We start from the raw sequence: 21,205 nt of genomic DNA, 5'->3' as shown, positions 1-21,205 counted from the left end.
TGCAGATTCTCCACAGGGGGGAGCTGTTTGGTTAGATTAGCCGGTGTGCGGTATACATCTCATTGTGCCTCCTGTAGAAATTACAGTAATTGCAGCGCAGGCATGCCGGTATTGTCAGCTGTGCTTTACATTTACCTTCTGTCTGTTGTGCATAAACACAGCCTGCAGTTCAACTCAGCCCAGCCAAACACTAAATTTTTGTGAAGTGACTGTTGGTCAGCATTGAGTGTCTAATGGCTTTTTGGTTGTGTCAAGGAGCGCAGAATTTTGTTTCGTTTACGGAAAATGATTCTAACAAACGGTTTATTTATAGAACGTTTTAAAAGAGATATGTAGAATAAATTATTTTGATGAAATATCCTCATCTTTAGCTTACATTTGGTAATGTTTTCAATTGAGACTGAAATTTCACACATTAGTTGGAGAATAATTCTTCCAGTTTTTTGCAATTCTGTGCAATTTTGCCATTTTCCTAAATAAACAAAATGCCATTCAAGCATGCTGTCGACTTTTGGAGATCAGAAGGCTAAAGAAATTATTGATCTCAGTGGGTGCAGTTTAGATTTAGAGAGCCGTTATTGTGAAATCGTTTTGGTAGATCAGTGTTTTTGTTCTTACTCTGTCTGTTCTAGGCTTATGAAAACTACTCCTTTGAAGAGCTGCGCTTTGCCTCCCCCACTCCAAAGAGGTAAGTGAGATAACGCAGAAACAAAACACATTTTTTCAGTGAGATACAGTCTACTTATTGGTCATTTCCCACACAGACCCAGTGAGAATATGCTGATCCGTGCCAACACTGATGGAACCTACAGCGCCAACTGGACTCCAGGAGCAGTCGGTCTCTATACGATCCACGTCACCATCGATGGCATTGAAATAGGTATGTCCATCTAGACAGCCATTTGTAAGTCTTGTGTATTCTCGCGCATGGGGAATATAGAGTATGCAACACAAAGTAGCTATTATTGACACAAACTGATACACACTTTGAAATGAAGCTGTAAATCTTCTTGTCTTTTAGATGCCGGTTTGGAGGTAGAAGTCAAAGACCCTCCTAAAGGCATGATACCTCCTGGAACTCAGATGGTCAAACCTAAGGCTGAACCTCAGCCTAGCAAGGTGAGTTTTCTTTCAACTGATCAGCAAGGGCAAGAACGCAGAGCTGACAGAAGGGTCTCTCTGTCATGGGAAGCATTCTTTACGGTGGCCGACAGGTGCAAACGCGCTGCAAACGGCAAACGCGCTGCAAACACAGGAATGATCCAAAACCAAAAACGCATAAAACACATGTAAGAGAAACATGCTGCAAGAGAAACATGCTGCAATCACAGAAACGATGCAGAAGCAAAGACTTACAAAATCACAAAACAGATGCAAAGGAAAAATGCTGCAAATATATAAAAACACACACAAAGCCCCAGAGAAAATCGCTGCAAATTCAGTCCACAACGGAAGTGCACCAGACACGAAGAAGAAGAAAACATAAAACATTCTTCTCCTTCTCCTTCTCCTTCTCCTTCTCCTCCTCCTCCTTCTTCTTCTTCTTCTTCTTCTTCTTCTTCTTCTTCTTCTCCTCCTCCTCCTCCTCCTCCTCCTCCTCCTCCTCCTCCTCCTCTCCTCCTCCTCCTCCTCCTCCTCCTCCTCCTCCTCCTCCTCCTCCTCCTCCTTCTCTTCTTCTTCTTCTTTCTTCTTCTTCTTCTTCTTCTTCTTCTTCTTCTTCTTCTTCTCTTCTTCTTCTTCTTCTTCTTTCTTCTTCTTCTTCTTCTTCTTCTTCTTCTTCTTCTTCTTCTTCTTCTTCTTCTTCTTCTTCTTCTTCTTCTTCTTCTTCTTCTTCTTCTTCTTCTTCTTCTTCTTCTTCTTCTTCTTCTCCTCCTCCTCCTCCTCCTCCTTCTCCTCCTCCTTCTCCTTCTTCTCCTCTTCCTCCTCCTCCTTCTTCTTCTCCTCCTCCTTCTTCTTCTTCTCCGTGTCTGGTGCACTTCCGTTGTGGATTGAATGTGCAGCGTTTTTCTCTGGGGGTTTGTGTGTGTTTTTATATATTTGCAGCATTTTTCATTTGCATCTGTTTTGTGATTTTGTAAGTCTTTGCTTCTGCATCGTTTCTGTGAGTGCAGCGTTTTTCTCTTACTGCGTTTTTTTTCTTGCATGTGTTTTATGTGTGTGAGTTTTTGGTTTTGGATCATTTCTGTGTTTGCAGCGCGTTTGCACCTGTCGGCCACCGTAATTCTTTGCATTTTCACACTGAGTATCAGCGTTTTGTTTTGCGCCTCTGTGCAGCTTTTAGCTGTTTTCACATCCTTGTTTTTGTTTGCTGTTCTGAATAGCACAACACTTTATGATCTATAGAAGTTGAAAGCTAACAGCCCAGTGCAAGATAGTGGGGATACAAAATAAACCAGTAAATATGTCCCCTTTACATTCATTGGGTGATGAAGAAGAGTCCAGTGTGGTGCTGTTTCACTCTGTTGAATGAGCAAATACAAAGCATCTAGTATGTTGCCTATTACCAAATGATGGCATATGTTAAGGTGCAGCACTGACTCTGATTCTTCAGCATATTCAGCTTACAGTGTGGATGAAAACATACCTAGTGCTGTTGCTCCACTTAAGCCTTGTAGTATTTAAAAGCGATTGATGAATACTTGAACAGGAGTTTTGATCTGGAATTGCTTCAGATGCACAAAATGCATCGAACTGATGTTAGGCACACTGGATTCATCATCATTTTGTGAAACTTGTGGCATTTCAGTTTTGCTCTTCATAATGGGGAAACAAGCAACAATGCGTGCATTTAATCACAACAGAGTATATTTCTTTGGAACGTTTGTTCCGTGGTTTTCCATGCACCAGTCTGTAAGTAGATGAAGAAACGCTGGATTAAAACCAGCTTCATCCGGCTGGTGTGACTGAAAATGGAGCTCCTGAAGTTTCCCCTATCTTTTGCTGTTTGCATGCGATCTCCCACTGTCGACCTGGACTGCTTCCTCTTCTTTCTGCTCCTGCTGCGTTTCTTGTCGTTCTCTTCTTTCTGTTCTTTGCTCCTGCCGCTCACGGTCTCCATCTCCCCTCTGCTTCTCTCAGGTCCGCAAATTTGTGTCCAAGGACAGCGCAGGCCTGCGTGTGCGTAGTCACCCCTCCCTGCAGAGTGAACAGATAGGCATAGTGCATGTCAATGGCACCATCACTTTCATTGACGAGGTAATTGACTTTAGAGCAGGCAGACTTTAATGTACATGTTTTAAAGATTACCATCTGGAGCGCCAGTATCCGCCTTTATTCCATTTCTTGTTTCTTCTTCTTTAAATCAACAAGTACGGAATCATAAAAGCTGCAATCATAGAATTTTGGTTTAGATTAATAGCCTCAAGTAACTTCTCTTAGATAAGTCCTATGTATTGTCTGTAATTACCTCTCTCAATAATGATTACTACCTTATAAATTTGTTGCTCTTACTTTATGTTGCTTTATACTCTTGCGAGGCGCTCTGAGGCTACATGAAAGACTAGAACACCTTCTCCATAAGTCAAAAGCATGATATGCATTTAAATCTAAAATTAAACCTGGAACATGCTTCTTGGTGGCACAGTAATGCGACACACATCGAGTATGTTTGCCAGACCTGCATCTTATCTGCGCTCCCATCCTCTGGTAATGGCACTAGGGACGTTCTCTAATCCATCTCACCTGTGTCCTGCTGTAACCTCAGCGTATCGTTTTCTAATAACTTTCCTGCAGCCTCAGAGATGTCGAGTGTGTCTGTGAACGAGGGCGCTCCCCTCCTGTTTCCTTAGTAACAGGATGGCATGGCTGTGCTCTGCTCTGTTGCTTGTTTTCCCGTAGATCCACAATGATGATGGTGTGTGGCTCAGGCTCAATGATGAAACAGTAAAGAAGTATGTTCCCAGCATGAATGGGTACACTGAAGCCTGGTGCCTCTCTTTTAACCAGCACCTGGGCAGGAGCCTACTGGTCCCAGCCGACGTAAGTAGAAGAAGGCCCGCTGAGTAGTCTGACTCAGCCGAATATCAACAAGCTCCTGCACTGTTCATTTTGGGGAAGAGCTCATCTGTGTTGTTTAATGATAATGGGTTTTCAAGGACTTAGTTGTGTTTGGCACCCACTCCTTAAACGTCCTTGAAGCATGGTTAATCATCAGAGTATATCATCAGACTGTCGGGGTGTATTCTTGCATGAAATATCTTTTTGAGCGACACCGAGTTTGACTCTCTCACTAACAAACTGTGCAAAGGAACAGCAACCGGGTGTGTGCATGCATGAACGTATATATGAAGGCTGAAAGTTTACCGGAACACGGCAGTTGTGTGTTTAACTCGACACTTTGAAATGCTCACATGGCTGCGTAGTATTTATTTGGTGCATTAAAGTGGAACCCAATGCAGGGCTCGACAGACAAGGGATGTGTGTAGTAAAGGAGCTGTTACATCTCGTAGTGACGCTGGTTAGCCTGCACTGTTGAGTCTTCATTTACTCATTGCCTCTCACTCACAGTTCATTAACGGTTGCACACTGCAGCATGTGATAACAAAGGTTTCCTCCCACGCTTTGCTCCATGCCACAAAACCGGCCAAAACACGCAAAAGAATCAGATAAGGAATTTGACTGGCGGTAATAAAATTGCATTAATAGGGAAAGTATTCGGAGATGGTGGTTTTCTGTCATGAAGCAATCACTGGTCCACAAAAAGTTCCTGTGTAAAACTGTTCCTCTTCTGCTCAACAATTCCACCTCTGCATTGGGATGCTTTAGATGCTAGGAGGCTTCCATGTAAGGTTTCTGTCTGAACAGCATGACACACTACATCATCCAAGTGGGGAATTTTTTTGGAAGTTTCTTCTTTTATATGTGTTTCTTTTTATATTTTTTTGAAGTCATTTGGTCGTGGATTTGGAAATTATGACCCCAAGGTGTTTGGATTGAACTCTCAGTACCCCTGCAACTGGGTTTCTGTCTTTTTAATCCATTTGATTGTACACTTATTGTAAAGCGGTCAAACATTTCACAGGCTTTGCCTGTATTCACAGTTCCTTATGGGCCGTTTTATGATTGCTCCACAACTAACCGGCCAATGTGACACCATTCAGAATCTGTCCTCTCTCCTTCACTTTCTCAAACTACTACTTATCCTCGAAAATCCAGAAGAGCCACGCCATTTTTTTCTTCCAAAAAAATACATGAGCACCTTCCCCCTTCCTGTTTTCTCTCCTCTCGAGTCGCCTACTGTTTCTTGACTGTCTCACAATCTGTTGCTCAGAATGTCTTTAATGCTAGCCAAGGAGTCAGGGATATCGGCTTTTTGTCGTGGACCCCCTTAACTATATTCCCACCACAGGTGAGTTCTATGAACAGGGACAACTAGTTTGACTGCCCCGTAGCTAATCGTCTATCTGTCACTCTACTTGTCTTCTTGAACCCCTTGTGATTCTGTAGTCCTCCCACAGTGTTAATTTCAGGCATAAGAGGTCAACCTCTAGTTGCATGGTTGTCTGTACGGTGATAATCCAGCAGCTACTGCTCCTGTAGACCACTGCAGTGATCACATTTGGGTTTTTAAGTAATTACCGTTGAGGCTTGTGTGTTGCATGAGTTTGAAGTTACTAATGTCCAGTCTGTTGCATGAGGTCTTGTTTGAGAGGCTTGTCATAAATAGTCCTGTATCCATGTGTGTTATAGCATGTCTCCCTTTAGACTGTTTGAAAATCAGAAAGCATTCTACTTAATCTGAGTAGATCCATTGTCTTTTGGTCATTTAACTGCATCACTACAATGCTGAGTGGGATACTTGTCTCCTTACATTCTTAAACTGTCAAAAAGTGTGTGTACAGTGTCGGCATTTTTAATGTCTGGGGACAAAAGAATAGCACCTCTCACTTCCTGTTGTTGAGAAACGATGTGTATACTGCCATCTGTAGCCTTATACCCAGATAAGTTTGTTGTATTAGTCTTATCAAACTCAAGAAGGCCAATAGATCCCTTTTGCTAAATGGTCAGCAACTGGTTTAAGACTGTCTGAACCCCAAACTTTTCGTGGGGGTTTTGTTTTGTTTTTTTACTCCTCTTTGGGCTCCTTTTTTCAGTCCTGCACCTCTATAGAAGCAGCACAACCATTTCTAGAAGTAAAGTGAACTCAGAAATATCTTCTGTTCAGTATAAGAAATCTTTATTGATATAGGTCATAAAAAAACAAAAATCTAGAGTTGCACTTCTTTGATTATTATTTTTTTGATCTTACAGAAATCGAAAAAACGGTACAACATTTTTGCAGATGTTTAAATACTGGGAGAAATTACTGAATTTGCATACTATAGATACTACTCCTCACACTTCTAATTTGCTCCCATGCTTGTCTCTTATCTGCTCTGTGTGAACAAAGCCTGCAATTCAACCTAGTTCACAATTTTTTTAAAATTTTTTTATGTGACTGCCGAGTCAGGTTTCATGGTTGCACCAAACAGCGCAGAATTTTTTAGATTTTTACGAAATCTGTTAAGTACAAACACTTTAAGAGCAAATTTTTATATTAGAACTGTAGAATAAATTAATTTGAATGAAATATCACAAGTATTTGATTATGTTTGCTGTGTTCTCAAAGATTTCTGGCTTTGAAAGACGGTGTAATTTTGGTGTTTTTTTTAAAAAGATAACATGACTTTAAAAGCCGGGGATCGTAGGGTTAAAGCTGTCCAGGTGCTTTTTAATTTCTTCTTTTGAGCAATAAAGTCATGGTTTCTTTGTGAAAGGTGTAATATTCTACATTTTATGAAATGAAGCCTTGAAACTGGGGAGGTTGGCTGAGCTACAGGAGTTTACAGCAACTTCCTGTTACACTGCCAACATTGGCTTTTCACAATAATATGTCAGGGCTTAGTTGTTTGAGCCTTGCGCTGGTCTTTTTTAAAACATTTTTGTGCTGTACTCTGACTCTAATCCATGCTCTATACTCTTGCAGGAGGTCAGGGGCCAGTCGGAGGAGAACGTAAAGGAGGTGAGCAGCTGCCCTTCCCACGAGGCCCCCATTCGGGTGCAGAACAGGGCAGGGCAGGGCGGCGGCCCGGGGCTTTATAAGGTAGTGAAGACCGGCCCCTCTGGTCACAACATCAGAAGCTGTCCAAACCTTAGGGGTATCCCCATTGGAATGTTAGTTCTTGGCAACAAGGTCAAGGCCATAGGCGAGGTACGCACTCACCCCAAATAATGCAATGTGTTTTTTGTGGCTGGAGCTGAATAATTCAGTCTGTTTAAATCACGTAATGTCCTCGAGCTAATTTCAGCAGATTCTGGCCTTTAAATGCAATCTCTCTTTCAAAGGGGAATACATCAGCTGCTTGTGGGTGTGGGCGTGTGTTCTCTATCTTTCTTGTTGAGGTCTTACCAACTCCTGTGGCTGCAACATTTTTCACGTGCTTCCTGACTTACTAATTTCAGTTTGTCTATGAATCCATTGCAGTTTCAGGGTGTCATGTTCAGCTGCCTCGAGACTTCTCAATGGAAGTCTGATCGCAAAATGCTGGAGCCTTTCTGTGCCTTGACTGTATCTTTCTTGTACTTGTAACAATTCTGACAAAGATCCTGTAAATCTTTGGCCCGGTGCTGTGGAACTTCCCCCGTCATTGGCTGCTGTGGTGTGTCATGCTGTTCAGTAGTTTCTGAGGCTTTACTGGAAATGCCCTGTGTGGATCTGGGAGGTGCAGCCTGCACTTACTAATGCTTCCATCTGTGTCTGTTTCTCCACAATGATAATATTTCAGGGAGTTGAGAAAACACAACTTCATGCATTTACCTTTCAATAAGCTTCCCCTTTCTTAGAGTAAGTTTTTTGTTTTTTATATTTCAGCTACATCAGTTTTGTCCAGCAGTGTCTGCTGATACACAGAATCAATTCCATGTGATCTACTGCCGTTTATTTGTGTGTGTCAATCGGATGAGGTGAATGCTTGCATGTCAGTGATCTTCTGTGGAGGAGTTTGTGCCATGGTTTTGTATGTGCAGTAATAAAGTGGATGTAGGGCTGGTGAAAATGGAAAGTGGCCGTGATGGATGACGATTAACAGTGTGTGCCGAGTGCTCGTGAGTGTGGATAAAGAGTGTTGTTTGTGTATCAGGTGGTCAACTCAGAGGGAACGTGGGTACAGCTGGATAAGAACAGCGTGGTGGAGTTCTGTGAGAGTGATGAAGGGGAGGCCTGGTCGCTGGCCAGAGACCGCGGTGGAAACCAGTACCTTCGTCATGACGACGGTAAGCTGCAGCTTTATCTCACTGCCGAATGACCTTTTTTTTTTTTTTTCCACTCAAGAAAAGCTAAAAACCAAGATGGAAAAACAAACAACTGAACAATGCCTGGGTAGTAACGGAGCATCTACATCAGGGGTGTTGATCTCATCTTAGTTCAGGTTCCACATTCAGCCCAATTTCATGTCAAGTGATCCGGACCAGTAACATGACAGCATAAGAGCCTATAAATAACAACTTCAAACTTTTCCTTGGTTTTACCGCAAAAATGTTCACATTAAAAGAATTATCTTTTAACAAAACATGAACAACTTGAAATAAATTTAATTTCAGCAACATTGTTCCTAGGTTTATCATTTACACGTTACAGCTTAGAGATCAGAGTGTCTGTAAAGGAACCACACATTTAGTCACAGGCATCAGGAACTGAACAGTGTAATATTTTACTTAATAATCCAAACGACAAGACAAAATATTACAAAAATGAGACACAAAATGGCAAAAACAAGAAAAAAGTGACAAGTCAGACAAGACGAAAAACCACAAAAACGAGACGAAACGACACGAAAGGAAACAAGACAAAAGATTAGACAAAAAAATGACAAAGCACCAAAATAACGGACAAACGACAAAACCGAGACACAAAATTACATAAATGACACAAATAAGACAAAACATGAACAACTTGAAATAAATTTAATTTCAGCAACATTGTTCCTAGGTTTTTCATTTACACGTTACAGCTTAGAGATCAGAGTCTGTAAAGGAACCACACATTTAGTCACAGGCATCAGGAACTGAACAGTGTAATATTTTACTTAATATTCCAAACGACAAGTCAGACAAATAAAGACAAAAACAAGACAAAATATTACAAAAATGAGACACAAAATGGCAAAAACAGGAATAAAAATGACGAGTCGGACAAGACGAAAAACCACAAAAACGAGACAAAAGATTAGACAAAAAAATGACAAACGGACAAACGACAAAACCGAGACACAAAATTACATAAATGACACAAATAAGACAAAACATCACAAAAGCGAGAAACAAAATGCCAAAAAAAAACTAGACAAACGACGTAAGCGAGACAAAAAACCCAAACGACAAAAACGATGCACAAAATAACGAATGAAGCAAAACACAAAATGACAAAAATAAGACAAAACACAAGCGAGACAAAAAGGAAACACAAAACGGCAAAAACATGAGACAAAAGTCAGACAAACAACAAAAATATTATAGAAACGAGACACAATGACAAAAGACCAATGAACAATCTAGTATTTTACTTTATTATCAGAACAACTTGTCACGGTCTAGAAATTATTTAAAAATATAATTTTACAAATTTACAATTTGTAGTTAATATATAATATAATCTTTATTTATATAGCACTTCTCATACAGGAGTTGTAGCACAAAGTGCTTTACAAACAGACAAATAATTAAAATAGATGAAAGAAATTATGACCCAAATAGATCAGTAAAATAAATAGATAAATAAGTAAATAAATTCAATTAAATATATCATAAAATAAAATGAACAGAATAAAAGATAAATAAAATAATAATAATAATAATGATAATGATACTTATAAATTGGGAGTTGTAAAAAGAATAAGAACACTAAAAGGTAATTTAAGCAAAAGCCAGACTAAAAAGGTAGGTTTTAAGTTTGTTTTTAAAACCTTCTCTATAATTTTTACACTTTACAAAATCATCCCACAGACTGGATTGGACCGTCTGGAGGGCCGGTTTTGGCCCGCGGGCCGCATGTTTGACCCCCCTGATCTACATCACCCTTCAGTCCTCTTAATCACGGCTTTCCCCTTGTTCCCCTCCAATGCTGCCATTCCCATTCCTGAATTCTGTCGACTTAGTTCATTTTTTTTGTCCATTTGTGCTTCCTGTAGTCAGTCAGCGAGTTAATTTTTCCATTATGTGGATTTCCTCAGTAATTTTCAACCGTTGCTCCTTTGCCCTGTTTTCTCCCGGATTCTCGTTGTGGCTTCTTTACATGCCACTAGCAGTATTATAACTAAATATGTGCCATTTCCCATCGCACGCTCTTCAGAGAAATTACAACTCAAAGGGATCTTATAACCATCATTTGTTGCTGCTCAGTAGCAGAGTTATTTTCTTACATTTCCAGAAAACATGCGAGTGATCAAGTTCTTCACGCTCTTGCCAACATTTCTGTCGGTTTAACTGTTTATTTTTCATCTTTTTAAATCAATCATCATCCGTAATTTCCGTGTCGAGTTCCTTCTCCCGGTCGTGTTTTAGTCTAACGACTTCTAACCTAGATTTAAACTCACCGGTGGAAATCTTTAAACCTCAGAATGCGACGAGGCAATGCGATCTGATTTCCTCTTTGCAGAACAAGCGTTGCTGGAGCACGGGAACCAGACGCCGCCTCCCAGCCCGTTCTCTGTGCAGGCCTTCAACAGAGCCGCCACTTCAAACGGAGCGCAGGGCTTCGACTACGGCATCTCTAACAACAAAGGTGAGGCCGACGCCGTGTAGAGTGAATTTTAACGATTCAAGAGCATACATAACCTGCATATCACTTTATTTTCATATCCACTTTGTTTTATGGTCTTCATTATGTTTGACATTTTTTAACTCTGTGAATGGAAGTACATCTTTCCTGTAACTTGACTCGACCCCCTTGCCTTGACTGTTCCCTTTTATGTGTGTTGTAACGTACACTAAAATGATCTCACATAATTTGTTTGATGCATTCTAACTGCACACGTTGGTCGACATTTTTGTGGCCAAATATTAGAATATAATCTTTGTCTATGCTGATATTTTGCTTTATTAAATTTCATCTTGAATACAGAATAACCACTCACAAATTAACCACTACAATGTGTAGCAACGCCTCTACTGAGTGTGAGGCGATCTCTTTAAAGCCACAGGAGCCGTGTGTCACTGACTCACCATATCTTTTGTTTATGCACGTTTTTATCGTGTCGATTGTCTCATGCCTAACATCTCTGCGATGTCAGGCCTGTGTGTTCCGTGCATGTGGCAGTCGGTGTGCTTCTGGTCATTCGGACTGCTGTGGGTTTATCTACAGTTTGTGTGTACAGTACCTGGCTTTGACCACCCCTCTCACCCTTTACACTGCATTGCCTTGATTTTTTTATTTTCTCTTTGAAAACATTCTCATAATCACCGTTTTCCTCAAAACATGGTCGAGTCCTGCAAACATCACCTCATCAGTTCTGCTTCATGCCATCAACGAATGGTTGCCAAAAAATGTTTGTGTGCCCTTTCTGCCTGATAATCAAGCTGATGCAATGTCAATATTCTTTCTTTTCTCTTGCTCACTTTGCTCAAAGAAGGAGGCTCTGTTGAGACGCGTAGCCGTGCTGATTAGAGGACCCTAGTCATGGAAATAGTCCGACATGAGCTCCCTGGCAGAGCTAGAATAAACAAACTTGAAGCGTCTGGATGTTATTTCTTGTTTACAATCAGCCACTCAGGCCTTTTACAGTACTAAACGTACATCTGTGTAAGCCTTACTCTACTACAACTCTTTGGTTGAGGGTAATTTAATATACTGGGCTTTGCAAAAGTTCTGTTACACGGTTTCATGATCTTTAGAGACGTTTACATGTCGGAGTGAAAAATTCCATTAAATAAACTGAAAGTTCTACCTTATAGGCAGGTGTCCTTAATACAATTTTTTTCTCCGGTGAAGTTGTATCAAGATGGAAGTCAAGAGTTGAGATATCTGCTCTCCTTTGTGCTGGCCACAACAAGTCTGACAGAGCCAAGCAGCTGAACATCAGCCGGATGACCGTCCACAGAGTCGCGGAGAGGCTCAAGAATGGTGAAGATCTTTCAGTGATCTTTCAAGAATGGTGAAGACCTGAAAGATCTTCACCATTCTTTAGCCTCTCCGCAACTCAGTGGACGGTCATCCGGCTGATGTTCAGCACAAAGGAGAGCAGATATCTCAACTCTTTTGACTTCCATCTTGATACAACTTCACCGGAGAAAAAAATTTGTATTAAGGACACCTGCCTATAAGGTAGAACTTTCAGTTTATTTAATGGAATTTTTCACTCCGACATGTAACCGTCTCTAAAGATCACGAAACCAAGTGTAACAGAACTTTTGCAAAGCCCGGTATGCAGAATGCAAACACGCTATCAAACCTTCTGTATGACTTTAAGTCCTGCTAAAATTGCCGACTAGCACGTGCAAGAACGCTAAACGACTACTTGCATAGTGCTTATAGTAGCACTTAATATGGCTTATGATGTGGAGACATGGAGGCATTTATATCTTTTTGATACTTTTTTCTTTTAAACATCACCTCTCATGGTGGTTTGAGCAATCGGATAGCAGTACATCTTGAATGTCTCTTGCTAGCATTTGCCCTAGCTTTTTCTGTCTTTCTCTGACTCACCCAGCAACTTCCAACCAATCCCCTTTCAGAAACCAGCAGTCCTTTAAGTTTACTCCCTTCTTTGAACATGGAAAACTCCAAAAATAGTGCTCCGACTTTTAGTTTTTAAGCGTCACACACATACGTGGACCAGAATCTCGCCATCAATAGGAATCCCTTTGAAGGATAAGCTACCATGTTGAATATTTGTGTTCTTTGTCATGCTGAGCCACCTAATGGAACATTTGGGTCACTAGGCAGCAGTATCAGTGGGTCTGTGGAAAACCTTATTGACAGATGTCACAGACGTCAGTATTAATCTGTCGACCTTTATCATCCCAATGTCCCCAAGCTCCTGCTATTGCCAAAATTTGGACTGATGAAATGACAAAGGATGTTATCCTCACATGTCTCTTGAGATTACTTCCACTGCTGACCCTCAGTATTTTTTAGAAAGTCCAGTCAAGACTGGATTTTACATCAGCTGAACCAGTGGCCTCAGAGCACTCATGCCAACAGATTGAGATGTTTTTGACAAGTGACTCATGGAGAATTGTCCAGTTCATCTCACAATATGTTTTCGGAACGTCTGATGACAGCATGCAGGACTTCTTGACTCATTGGAAGAGACCCCCTTGTTCCTTTAGTACATCCTTTCCACAAATAGAGTTGCTAAATGGGAGGAGACGCTGGTTCAGTCCAGACCTGGCTGAGCAAACTGAGATGGGAACAAACCACCTTACTACAGCTGCTGGGTTCATCTACGAATCCAAACGGCTCATCAGACTACCACGTTTTTGTTCAGCTTCTGTCCGTTGTACGTTACTTGTGCATGGAACAGAATTTTGAGCCTGGTGAGTTTTTTTTTTTTTTTGGCTCTCCTTCACTTTTAAAACTGCATTCGGACTTGTCACTTCTGACCTGAATCTTTTGTGCCCAATTCAATCGGGAGAGTTTCAAGCCCACCCAATCCTTGGTGCCAGTTTGACCATCTCTGAGCAGGACTTCTGGGACGTCCATAAGAGCTCCTCCCATTCTGCACATCTATTGCACCACGGGAGAAGACTGAGTGATTGATAGGAGATAAACTGAATGACCTTCATCCCCCCCTCTGGAATCCTCAGAACATAGTATAAGCTGTAGTTTTTTCCCCCCTTCCTCTGTCTCCATGTTTGCAGGTGACCGGCTGAGTGCCATACTGAATTCCATTCAGTCTGGGCCCTTCCTCTCAGCAGCTCCCTCCTCCTCCGTATTTGAGCAAGCTGCCCAACCTCCCACCTCCTCCTCCTCCCTTGTCCACAGCCCATTTGTGTTTGGACAATCCCCCTCCCAACTGTCTCAGCCACAACCACAGCTTCTGAGTAAGTCTGTCCTGCTTTCTGACAGCGCTTGCTTGCAAAGGTGTTGAATCCTTTTCCTCCCAGCTTTTTTTTCGTATTTCTTTTCTGTTATTTCCTGTGTTTTCTGGGAGCGGACAGGAGTGATGTGTGACGCATAACGGTGCAGAAATATCCTTAACAAGTGGCATGTCTAATATTCAAGATTTAAATCTTGTTTTTAAAAAGCACATCGGGTGATACAGACTTGCGAGTGTTTTCAAAACAAGATTTAAAAGTTTAATACTAGACTAACAAAAATAGGGATATTTTTGCTAAGCGCTCAAGTGATAGGTTAAATAGCTGAATTTTCTGCTTGCTCTGCTTGCTTTCTTTATTAGTGTGCCTTATGCCCTTTTCTTCATCTCTTTCATTGACGCTTTAACTTTAAATTTGCATCTTCCATCCTTGATTAACACATTGTTCATTTTCAACCAGCCCAGGACTTCACTGCACATTTAAACAAAAGCCTAAATAGTTCTTTAGTGGTTAATTATCGGCGATAACCTGACAAAACGGCGAAATCTCACATCAGTCGTATATAAAGGTATTCCGTAGAACATACTGTGTCTGCCTAGTGTTCCCTTCAGCTGGATAATTCAAATAAAAAAAAAGCACAGCAGCGTAAAAGACTACATCTTCCAACAGCACCCAAAATATCTGACTATCTGTGACTTTTTCAGTCTGTATCGCACTCTTTCTCCTTGTCAGTCTTTTCTTCTGCATTGCTTCTTTCTGTCTACTTTCTTTCCTTTTCTAACCTGTTTATCTATTTCTTACGGAGCCCTGAAGGTGTCATGGAAAAAAGCAAAAACTTTTTTTGGTGCTTGATTGAATAATTCATGCATCCTGCTAATCTTTTAGCGTCAAGCATCTGTAGGTTTTCATAATTATTTTTTGTTCTTGGAGACGTGAATGTTTGACACACGGTATCATTTATTATTTTGCTGTAAAAAAAACTTTTATGATGTTAAACTCAGCTTCAGTGTTGTGCAGCTCTTCATGAATGTGTTCTTTGTAGTATATCGTCAATATTCAGCCAAAGGTTTTTGGCGTTCTGAAATGCATGTACAAATAGACTTTTTTTCTCCATGACACTAGGAGGTCTTTCTTCTTCTTCTATAAGTGTTTCTTTCTTCATGTCTATTGGTTGCTCTATCTGTCTAACTTCCCATCACTTTAACATGTAGTCCTTCTCCCTTTTCCTGCTCCGCCTTCTGGACTTGACCCCATTACCTCTTTGTTCTCTTTCTTTCTCTCTGTGGTGGCCTCCTCGCATTCCATGTCTCGTTTGTTTACCTGCTCCACTGTTTTCCGCTGTAGATGGTTCGTCACGCAGCCTTGCTTCTCGTGAGCGTGTGCACAAAAGCAGTGTGTCCGTGGCTGGGCATGGTACTGCTCTCTCATCTCTCGCTCTAAGGCAAAAGGGTGGGTAATCACAGCATGCATGCCTCCCTCAGACTGAACAGAGGGTGGGTAGGAACTCAAGGAAATACATTCTTCTGTGTGATGAATCAAGGACTTTGTGTTTAAGCTCATTATATATTAGTGGTAGCCTTCAAAACTCTGGCACTAAGTAGGACACGTCTAAAGATAAAAATGACACTAAAGTTAGCACATGTTGCCTGAAACACCAGATCACAGAATCAGTTAAAAAGTGGCTTCCGGGCATCGTTTGGCTTGCTTTCTGGTCAATACCAAGGCTATCTCCATTAATAGGAGTGGTCCTAGGAATGGGCTAGAATCCAGCTTCCATCAGCGCATCCATGGTCCACTAGTTTTCTCCATCCATATCTGAGTTTATCTGGCCAAAAATGCCAAGCAAGTCAAGTAGAACTCACTAGAATTAGTTTCGAAGGACATGTATCACTCACTTTACAAGATATAACATCTTCCACCTTTGAAACTTCCTTTCATTTTGCACTTCTATCTTTTAACATTACATTTTTGGTTTTCACTCAGCCATAGAATGCTAAACCTAGACTTACAGGAACACGCTTGCCTGTAATGATTGTGGTGTGACTGTCTGAATTGTTGATGTTTAGGTGAAAGAGGGAACCTGATGCCTGGTGCACGGCCCATGTCCCCGGCCTCCAAGCACCGTCAGGAGAACCGCTCCCCCAAACAGGAGAGTCGGGGAAGCCGCTCATCTGAGCAGAGCAGGATGAAGACGAGCGAGGCCGGACTGTCAGCCAGCGAGGCCCTCATCCTGCGATCAGACACGGCCAAACTGAGGTCCGACTCTCACAGCCGCTCCCACTCGCCCAATCACAACACTCTGCAGGCTCTGAAGGCAGATGGTAGAACCCCAGGAATCCGGGCCGAGTCCCCGAATCCCGGCTCTCGCTCCTCCTCTCCCAAACAGAAAAGTGTGTCCTCTTCCGGCAGATCTAGTCCCTCCAGCACTTCATCCCAGCACTCGTCTTCATCCCACCATGACAAGAACCTCCCCCCTAAAGTTAGTCCTCCTTCCAAAGCCCGGTTGGATCCTCCAAGAGAGAGATCTAAATCAGACTCATACACTCTGGACCCAGACACTCTCAGAAAGAAGAAGGTTCCCCTTACAGAGCCACTTAGGGGTAGATCTACCTCTCCTAAACCTAAACTGTCTCCTAAAGATCCAAATAAAGGAATGACCAGTAATGCAGAGAACCGTGTTCCTTCTCCTCATGTGACTCAAGAGAACCTCCACAGTGAAGTGGTGGAGGTCTGCACCTCCAGTGCTCTCCTCTCCAACGAGGACGTCAATGATGAGAACGTGGAGGTCCGCAATGCAGAGGAAGGCTCATGTAAGGTGCACTTTAGCATCGGCAAAGCCCCCGTCAAAGAGGAGCTAGAGAGCCGGTCTTCACCCAAAGTCAGCCGCAAAACCTCCGGTCGGCACACGCGTCCCAAGAAGGACAAATCCGGGCCTCTGTTTAAAGGTGAGAGCACCTCGAGGGTCACGGAGCCTGCCAAACAGGCCATGTCGCCCTCTGTAGCAGAATGTGCCCGTGCCGTCTTCGCAGCTTTTCTGTGGCATGAGGGCATCGTCCACGACGCCATGGCCTGCTCCTCCTTCCTCAAGTTCAACCCAGACTTAACCAAAGAGCACGCCCCCATTCGCAGCTCCCTGGGAGGACAGGGCGCTGAGGAGAAAGAGAGCAAGTTAAAGAACCGCCACTCCTTGGAGATTTCCTCTGCACTAAATATGTTTAACATTGCCCCACACGGCCCGGACATCTCCAAAATGGGCAGCATCAACAAAAACAAGGTGTTATCTATGCTGAAGGAACCTCCGCTGCCAGAGAAGTGTGAGGACGGAAAAGGAGAGTCCATTTCCTACGAGATGACTTCTCATCCCTCCATGAGGTCAAAGTCGATCTTACCGTTAACGCTGCAGCATTTGGTTGCGTTCTGGGAGGACATATCGATGGCCACCATCAAGGCAGCAACTCAGAACATGATCTTCCCCAGCCCAGGGTCCAGCGCCATCCTCAAGAAAAAGGAACACGAGAAAGACAGTAAAAAGGCAAAGAAGGAGAAGAAGAAAAGGGAGAAGGCTGAGGTCCGACCAAGAGGAAATCTGTTTGGGGAAATGGCACAACTCGCCATGGGTGGACCAGAGAAGGACACCATCTGTGAGCTGTGTGGGGAGTCTCATCCTTACCCTGTCACATACCATATGAGACAGGCTCACCCAGGTACCAACGCTGGAGTCTCTTCACTTTTAGAAGTAACTGTGAGTCTGTTCTGTTTAACATCCCTCCTGTGTGTTTCCAGGCTGTGGTCGCTATGCAGGAGGTCAGGGCTACAACAGCATCGGCCACTTCTGTGGTGGCTGGGCTGGAAACTGTGGAGATGGAGGCATAGGAGGCAGCACCTGGTACCTGGTGTGTGATCGCTGTCGGGAGAAATACCTCAGAGAGAAGCAGACTGCCGCCAGGGAAAAGGTAGCTGCAAGGCTTCATACTCGCCTTAAGACAGGGGGGGTCAAACTCATTTTAGTTCAGAGGTCACATTCAGCCCAGTTTGAGCTCACGTGGACCAGATCAGTAAAATCAGAGTAATGACCTACAAATAACAACTGCTCCAAGTTTTAGTACAAAAAATCATTTTTGTTAGACGATAAACAAGACAAAATATTCCAAAACTGAGACACAAAACAACAAAAACAATGATTTATAATCAATCTGACAAAACAATCAAAAAGACATTTTACAAAAATGAGACGCAAAATGACAAAAGCGAGAAATGTGATAAAAAATAGACAGTTGCCATAAGCAAGACAAAAAAGAAACACAAAACGACATAAATGAGAAAACAACAAAGCATGAGACAAGCAACAAAAGTCAGACAAAAAAATGGCAATAAACAGCAAAAACAAGACAAAATATTTGAAAAATGAAACACAAAACGACAATGATGTATGATCAAAATGACAAAACAACCAAAAAGACAACAAAATATTACAAAAAAGGGACACAAAATGACAAAAGAACAATGATGTATGATCTAAATAACAAAAACGAGACAAAATATGACAAAAATGAGACACAAAATAACAAAAGCAAGAAACGTGACAAAAAATAGAGAATTGACATAAGCAAGGCAAAAAAGGAAACAAATGAGAAACAAAACTACAAAAGCATGAGACGAGCAACAAAAGTCAGACAAAAAAGGCAATAAACAACAAAAACAAGACAAAATATTTGAAAAATGAGACACAAAACGACAAAAGAACAATGAACAATTTTACTTTATGATCAAAGCAACTTGTCATGGTTTAGAAATTATTTTAAATTTATATTTTTTACAAATCGTTAGCCTAATAGCATAATTGCCCAAGTCATTTTTTGGCCTTCATGACTTAGGCAACTATGCTATTACGCTAACGAAATTTACAATTTGCAGTTAATGTCTTCTCTGTAATTGTTACACTTTACAAAGTCGTCCCACGAACCTGGTTGGACCCTTTGGCGGGCCAGTTTTGCTCCGCGGTCCACATGTTTGGCCCGTCTGCTTTTAGTTGACTCAGAACACCACAAGTCTTCGTGTTTTTTTCCAGGTGAAGCAGTCCAGGAAGAAGCCTCTGCAGGTGAAGACCCCGAGGGCGCTGCCCACTATGGAGGCCCACCAGGTGATTCGGGCCAACGCCTTGTTCCTGCTGTCGCTCAGCAGTGCGGCTGAGCCCAGCATGCTGTGCCACCACCCACCCAGGCCCCTCCATTCCCAGCTCCTGCCCAGCCTAAAGGAGGGAGTGTCGGAAGAACTGCCCAATAAAATGGGCTGCCTCTACCTGCAGACACTAGCAAGGTGGTTACAAGATCGGTTAATCATACGTTGCGCTTCACAGATAATAAAACATCACAAAATGTAACCTGTGTTTCTCGTTGTTCCCTCATCCTTCAGGCAACATACTGAGAACTTTGGGGCCTACCAAGATGACAACCTGTTCCAGGATGAGATGAGGTATTTGCGCTCGACGTCTGTTCCTGCGCCCTACATTTCAGTCACGCCTGACGCCTGCCCCAATGTGTTTGAGGAACCAGAGAGCAACATGAAATCAATGCCCCCCAGGTAACACATAGTTATGTCATGTCTTTAATTACTTCCGTTTTTGCACGTTGCTGTACACGAGGCTACTATTTGTGCATTGCATCAACATCAGACTGTCTTTAAAAGCATTTTTTGTTGTAGTACCTGTGATAGTTTAGAGTTTTTCCCTCATATTTATCATGAAACCAGCCAAGCACAAAATTCCATCATGCGGATATATGCATGAATTATTCTCCGCCTCCCTCTCGTTCCCCTGCAACCTACACATTTTGACAGCAGGCACAAAATTCAGAAAAGCTGCCTCAATTGCTAGGCTTCATTGTCATGATCGTCTTTATCTTGAACAGTACAAAAAGCCTTGAAAGCTTCTTTTATTGACTGTTCACATGCATTCATTCATTTCTTCCTCCCACACTCGGTAGCAAACATCTCAAGAAAACATATTTAAAGTTGTATTATGTTGAAACAATGTCGATGTCTTCAACGGTATTTGAACTGGAGCGTAAACTGAATTTATTTGCTCTCTTGCAGCCTTGAGACCAGCCCTATAACCGACAGCGACACGGCTAAGCGCACCGTGTTTCAGAGGTCTTACTCGGTCGTAGCGTCTGAGTATGACAAGCAGCACTCGCCGTCTCCAGCCCGGGTCAAAGCTGTGCCCAGACGCAGAGTTCATAGCGGGGATGCAGGTGATCACGTATAATCAGCTGACAGGTTATTTACTGACGTTTCCGGGGTGAGTTACAGCATAGTTTGTGACATTTAACTGCTCTTTTATCCGTAGAAGTGGGCTCTTCGCTGCTACGTCACCCGTCTCCGGAGCTGTCCAGACTCATCTCAGCCCACGGCTCCCTCAGTAAGGGGGAGAGGAACTTCCAGTGGCCGGTACTGGCCTTCGTCATCCAGCATCATGACCTGGAGGGCCTGGAGGTGGCCATGAAGCATGCACTGAGGAAGTCCGCCTGCAGGGTGTTTGCCATGGAGGTACACCCATCTAGGCCTTCATTTATCTGAATCTCATAGCTCAGTTTTTGTTTTAATTGTTGCTGATTATACAGCTGTGTCTTGGGGTTGTGGGCAGTTAGTGGGCTGGATGTTACGAGCTAAATTGATGGTCATATTTATTCTTTGTCCCTGTCAGGCTTTCAACTGGCTGCTGTGCAACGTGATCCAGACCACCTCTCTGCACGACATCCTCTGGCATTTTGTAGCGTCTCTCACTCCATCCCCGTTTGAACCCGAGGATGAGGAAGATGACGAGAACAAGGGGAACAAAGAAAATGTGGAACAGGTCATTAGCGGTTTACAGTTTACAAGCAGCGCGCGGCTTCGCTTCTGCTTTCATTTATTTTCTAACCGCGAACATCTCCGCTCCACACAGGAGAGAGACCTTGGCGTTTGTGAGCACCCTCTGTCAGACATCGTTATTGCCGGGGAGGCAGCTCATCCTCTCCCCCACACCTTCCACCGCCTCCTTCAGACCATCTCCGACCTCATGATGTCGCTTCCCAGCGGCAGCTCACTGCAGCAGATGGCTCTCAGGTACAATTTCTAGTTGAAAGAATCCCACTTTACTGTCAGTAATGTGTCCGTTCTGAGCTTAATGCACATTTAATGCCAGCATAAATGATTGCAA

The 21,205-nt window shown here is 42.6% G+C and overlaps 1 protein-coding gene across 14 annotated transcripts in view; it reads left to right on the top strand.

Moving 5' to 3' along the window:
• Positions 1 to 21,205, top strand: part of mycbp2 (MYC binding protein 2) — an 84,450-nt gene that overhangs the window by 47,880 nt on the left and 15,365 nt on the right. For 4 of the 14 annotated variants that reach the window (XM_051959105.1, XM_051959104.1, XM_051959109.1 and 1 more), the window contains 19 exons: positions 633 to 688; positions 765 to 880; positions 1,022 to 1,119; positions 3,079 to 3,195; positions 3,838 to 3,978; positions 5,270 to 5,347; positions 6,965 to 7,189; positions 8,118 to 8,250; positions 10,631 to 10,756; positions 13,834 to 14,016; positions 15,355 to 15,459; positions 16,077 to 17,714; positions 17,794 to 17,963; positions 19,079 to 19,326; positions 19,423 to 19,590; positions 20,101 to 20,258; positions 20,354 to 20,553; positions 20,711 to 20,860; positions 20,951 to 21,111. In XM_051959105.1, the coding sequence (XP_051815065.1) occupies positions 633 to 688; positions 765 to 880; positions 1,022 to 1,119; positions 3,079 to 3,195; positions 3,838 to 3,978; positions 5,270 to 5,347; positions 6,965 to 7,189; positions 8,118 to 8,250; positions 10,631 to 10,756; positions 13,834 to 14,016; positions 15,355 to 15,459; positions 16,077 to 17,714; positions 17,794 to 17,963; positions 19,079 to 19,326; positions 19,423 to 19,590; positions 20,101 to 20,258; positions 20,354 to 20,553; positions 20,711 to 20,860; positions 20,951 to 21,111 (4,271 nt within the window). The remainder of the gene's footprint in view (positions 1 to 632; positions 689 to 764; positions 881 to 1,021; positions 1,120 to 3,078; positions 3,196 to 3,837; positions 3,979 to 5,269; positions 5,348 to 6,964; positions 7,190 to 8,117; positions 8,251 to 10,630; positions 10,757 to 13,833; positions 14,017 to 15,354; positions 15,460 to 16,076; positions 17,715 to 17,793; positions 17,964 to 19,078; positions 19,327 to 19,422; positions 19,591 to 20,100; positions 20,259 to 20,353; positions 20,554 to 20,710; positions 20,861 to 20,950; positions 21,112 to 21,205) is intronic. The other 10 variants (XM_051959108.1, XM_051959111.1, XM_051959106.1 and 7 more) reach the window with 10 other exon arrangements.

Source organism: Acanthochromis polyacanthus, chromosome 14 (genome assembly GCF_021347895.1).
Source record: "Acanthochromis polyacanthus isolate Apoly-LR-REF ecotype Palm Island chromosome 14, KAUST_Apoly_ChrSc, whole genome shotgun sequence".
Lineage (NCBI taxonomy): Eukaryota > Metazoa > Chordata > Actinopteri > Pomacentridae > Acanthochromis > Acanthochromis polyacanthus.
This window is presented reverse-complemented; position numbering and strand designations above follow the sequence as displayed.